This window comes from Tasmannia lanceolata, unplaced genomic scaffold (genome assembly GCF_043159265.1).
Source record: "Tasmannia lanceolata isolate RefF3 unplaced genomic scaffold, GAP_Taslan_0.1 ptg000008l, whole genome shotgun sequence".
NCBI lineage: Eukaryota > Viridiplantae > Streptophyta > Magnoliopsida > Canellales > Winteraceae > Tasmannia > Tasmannia lanceolata.
This window is the reverse complement of record NW_027518685.1, coordinates 37,081,227-37,085,752: the sequence shown is the minus strand read 5'-3', so window position 1 is coordinate 37,085,752 and position 4,526 is coordinate 37,081,227. Positions and strand designations below refer to the sequence as shown.

The window sequence follows — 4,526 nt, the reverse complement described above, 5'->3', positions numbered from 1 at the left end:
GAAAAACAAAAACATACACATGATACTTTTCCAAATAAGAACTTACCTTTTCATTCTACTGATAAAACCTTCGCAAGTTATCCACACTCCAACTCCGGGGCACCGGAGTGCCGTCGAGGTGTTCCAACTGCTAGGCCCCGGGTCGGAGTACCCGGATGACCCGATAGGGGCCTTCCCACTTTGGGGAAGGTTTCCCTGAGTTCCGGGGTTTCGAAACCTCTGATCGTCGTAACACCAGGTCCCCTGATCATACTGAGCACTTTTTTATCCAGGAGTTGTAGTACTGAGCGACCTTTTGTTCGTAGGATGCGATCGAAGCCGAGCTTGTTCCCTTATTTCTAAGATTAAATCCAGGCTGTTCCTGAGGAGTTCAAAGTTTTCCCGTTCGTCGAAGTTTTCTACCCGAAAGGACGGAATCTCAATTTCTATAGGAATAACCGCCTCAACCCCGAATGTCAAACTGAATGGAGATTCCCCAGTCATATCTCGAGGTGTTGTTCGGTAGGCCTAGAGGATATTTGGCAACGTATCCATCCAGACTTTCCAGCATCTTCCAACCGCTTCTTGAGACTTTGGAGCAATATTCTGTTTGTCACTTCGACTTGCCCATTGGCCTGAGGGTTTGCCACTGATGCGAATCTATGTTCGATACTGAGTTTGTCGCAGAATTTACCGAACTCTGCGGTTGCAAATTGAGATCCGTTGTCTGTTACAACAACCTTTGGAATGCCAAAACAGCAGACCACATCATGGTAGAAAAACTTCTCTATTTCTTTGGAGTTTGGGTTTACCACGGCCTTGACTTCGGCCCATTTGGTAAAGTAGTCAATGGCTACATACAGCATGGTGTGCCCTCCTGGGGCCTTTGGGAACGGACCGACTAGGTCCATCCCCCACATGGCGAAAGGCACGGGACTGGATACCGAGGTGTACGGGGTGACTAGTTGTCGGGGAACGGCGGCAAATTTTGGCACAGGCTGCACCTCTTGACAAATTCTTGGGCATCTTCAGGTTAGTCGGCTAAAAGTACTCATGCCTTACAATTTTCTGCACTAACATTCTTCCCCCTCCGTGATCACCACAAATCCCCTCGTGCATTTCCCGCAGAGCGTACTCCGACTCAAAGGGTACTAGGCATCGGAGGTACGACCAAGTATAGGAGCGTTTGTACAACTTAGCTCCATGAAGTACGTAATGAGCTGCCCTTGCAATTAATCTTCGTGCTACCAGCTTGTCCTCTGGTAGTATCCCGTCTCGCAGGTACTGCACAATGGGGTCCATCCAATTTGGTCCTGTCGGGATTTCCATGACATGTTTTTCCTCGATACTGGGCTGAAGTAGAATTTCTGCTTAGACAGAGCCGAAGTCAAACATTTCCTCTGCGGCCATCTTAGAGAGAGCATCCGCCAGGGCATTCATTCCCCTCGAGATCTGCAGAATCTCGACTTCTTTTAACCCTGCCAACTTCTTCCTTACTTTTTCCAGATACCTTATCATTCATGGTTCTTTGGCAATATAAACTCCGTTCACCTGTCTGACCACCAATTGCGAGTCGCTATAGACTTTCAATCTGTTCACACTCAACTCTGTTGCTAAGCTTAATCCTGCTAACAGGGCCTCGTATTCGGCTTCAATGTTGGAGGCCTTGAAGTCCAATCGTAAGGCGTACTCTGCTAGAAACTCGTCCGGTCCCATGAGAACTACGCCTGCTCCGCATCCTCCTTTGCTTGCTAAACCGTCCACATGCAATACCTAGAACGGCATATCCGTTTCCATTCGCTTTCTGATCTCCAAAGGTGGGTCGGATTCGGTATGTCCACCATTAGCAGCTAAAGGACCTATATAGGCCTCAGTTTCTTCCTCTGTTGGGGGGTCTAATGTGGGGGCGGTGAGCTCAACGATGAAGTCTGCAAGGACTCGCGATTTGATGGCTGGTCTCGGTCAGACTTGAATGTCAAACTCTCCTAACTCGACCGCCCAGCTTACCAGTCGTCTTGAGGTTTCTGGCTTTTGCATAATGTTTTGCAGGGGCTGATTCGTCAGGAGCACAATGGTGACAACAACAAAGACAAACTTCTCTATGTTCTAGTATCGAACCTCCGCACCGTGGAGGATCCAGCTCACATAATACACCGGGCGCTCTTGCTTCCCCCTTTGTTGGACCAAAACGACACTTACCGCAGTTGAACTTACCGCCAAGTAAAGAAATAACTCATCTCCCGATTCGGGTTTGGTGAGCACTGGTGGTGCCTAAAGGTATTTTTTCAGGGAGTCGAATGCTTCCTAACAAGAGGGGGTCCATTCGAATTCCTGTATGTTTTTTAAGAGCTTGAACAATGGTTGACACTTCTCGGCTGATCTAGACATGAAACGGCTTAGGGCACCAACCCGTCCCGTCATTCGTTGAACCTGCACAACATTCGCAGGTGGTTCCATGTTCAAGATAGCCTGGATTTTTTTCGGGTTAGCTTCTATGCCCTTCTGACTAACCATAAAGCCAAAAACTTTCCTGAAGTTACGCCAAAGGCACACTTGTCCGGGTGAAGCTTCATTCGTGATTGTCGCAAAACGTCGAAGGTTTTCCTGAGGTCGGCGATGTGCTGTCGGGCTTCCAGACTTTTTATCAACATGTCATCTACATAGACTTCCACATTCCTCCCTATTTGCTTCTGAAGTAGTTTGCTAACGAGCCTCTAGTAAGTGGCGGCAGCGTTCTTTAGACCAAACAACATTACCGTGTAACAGTACAAGCCTTGGTCAGTAATGAACACAATTTTGGGAATGTCCGGCTCATACATTTTTATCTGGTTGTACCCGGAGAACGCATCCAAAAAGCTGAGGAGCTCGTGCCCAGAGGTGGCGTCGATTAGTTGCTATACATAGGGCAAGGGGTAGGGATCTTTAGGGTAGGCGCGGTTTAGGTCGCTGAAGTCTATGCAAGCCCGCCAACTACCATTAGCCTTTTTAACCATTACGACGTTGGCCAGCCACTCACGGTATTGGATCGCTCTGATAAATCCAGCTTGCAATAATTTATCGACCTCGACCTTCATGTGAGCTTGTTGTTCCTTAGTGAAGTTCCACTTCTTCTGCCGAATGGGTTTATGAGTTGGGTCCACATTCAACTTGTGAACCGCAACTTCTGGGGATATGCCTGGCATGTCGAAGGTGGACCACGCAAGAACGTTCTCATTAGCTTTCAAGAAGTCGACCAGTTGGGTTCGTATGGTACCTGTTAGTAGGGAACTGATCTAGATCTTCTTCTCAGGGTAGTCCTCAGATAGAGAGATCGAATCTAACTCTTCAATGGGTTCTCCCCTAATGGTTCGGGCTCTTTCCTTCGGGTCCTGACTTTCGATCTCAAAGTTTTCTAACGGAGCATTACTCCCTTTCAAGCTCGTGTCATAGCATTGCGGCGCCACCATTTGCTGTCCGTGTATCTCTCCTACTCCTTTCGAAGTTAGAAACTTCATTTGAAGGTGGGGGGTAGACACCATTGCTCCCAGATCTCTTAGGGCCGGTTGCCTGATGATGGCGCTGTATGTGAAAGGTACGTCAACAACCAAGAAGATTGTCATGATTGTTCTCTGAAGGAGAGCTCTACCAATGAACTCTCGAAAACAAGTGCTACTCCTTGTAGCATAGCACGAGTGCGATAATAAACGAGATACCTCTTGATCCGGAGACCGAAGCCTCGAAACCAAGACGTACCTAAAACAAAGAAGAGTCATCATCAAAGGAAGTCGGCCCTAGACCCCAAAAGATATCCTCTGTGTAATGGATGACCAGAAACAAATGGGCTCGTGCCTGGTTATGAGTTGGAAAGGTTTTAGGCACCCAACTCGCCCGAGCACAAGTTCTCGGTCTCTTATGCCATTTATTATTAACTTTGAAGATTTTTGAGCGAAAATCATGTGAAATGGGAACAAATATCCCCTAGAAAAACTTCTACCTAATCATGTATGACCCGGGGATAATAAGCACATACAAAATAAATAAAAGAAGTGTCACCTAAGCATAGCTAAGTTATGAGTGTCATGCCTAATGGGTGTCTAAGTTCTTGTGGGCAAACACATGCATGCTACATCTAAAGGTATAAGATAAATAAAGGAACAAGTACAATGAGATATGATAAGCAAGAAAAATAATAAAGCAACTACAGCCAAAGATGCGAAATAGTAATAAAGAAAGCAGTAAAGAAATATAGCTAAGCAATATAATCAAGAAGTAATAGACCGGTAAGCAGTAAAGAACCACAGCTAAGCATGTGCGTGATCAAATAAGGAAATAATCTCAATCTGAAAGAAAACACACAAAAAACAATGATAACATTAAATACAAACTCTAAAATATTAACAACAAATCCTAAGACTCTAAATGTTATCGCCCGATTCTTGGATGATCTGATGTTCATCCAAACCGCCTACGTATCCCCGCCTCCACGAGAATCAAGGCAATGTAGTTCTTCGCACCTATTCTAAACTATGATGGCTAAGACATCTAGACCACTAAACTAGACTCAATCC

The 4,526-nt window shown here is 46.0% G+C and overlaps 1 protein-coding gene across 1 annotated transcript; it reads right to left on the bottom strand.

The window, feature by feature from the left end:
- Nucleotides 1–2,873: 2,873 nt before the first annotated feature.
- On the bottom strand, nucleotides 2,874–3,578 carry LOC143882940 (uncharacterized). The gene is made up of 2 exons (XM_077386316.1): nucleotides 3,353–3,578; nucleotides 2,874–3,232 (listed from the first exon to the last, which is right to left on the bottom strand). Exons 1-2 carry the CDS (start codon nucleotides 3,576–3,578, stop codon nucleotides 2,874–2,876), a joined length of 585 nt encoding a protein of 194 aa, XP_077242431.1.
- Nucleotides 3,579–4,526: the final 948 nt, after the last annotated feature.

Bases quoted from the DNA above. Each gene is read 5' to 3' on its own strand.
- LOC143882940 (XM_077386316.1), bottom strand. From the start codon at position 3,578: ATGACAATCTTCTTGGTTGTTGACGTACCTTTCACATACAGCGCCATC. The intron at 3,233-3,352 runs GTCAGGACCCGA...CCCTACTAACAG, and splicing joins AGAAAACTTTGAGATCGAAA to GTACCATACGAACCCAACTG.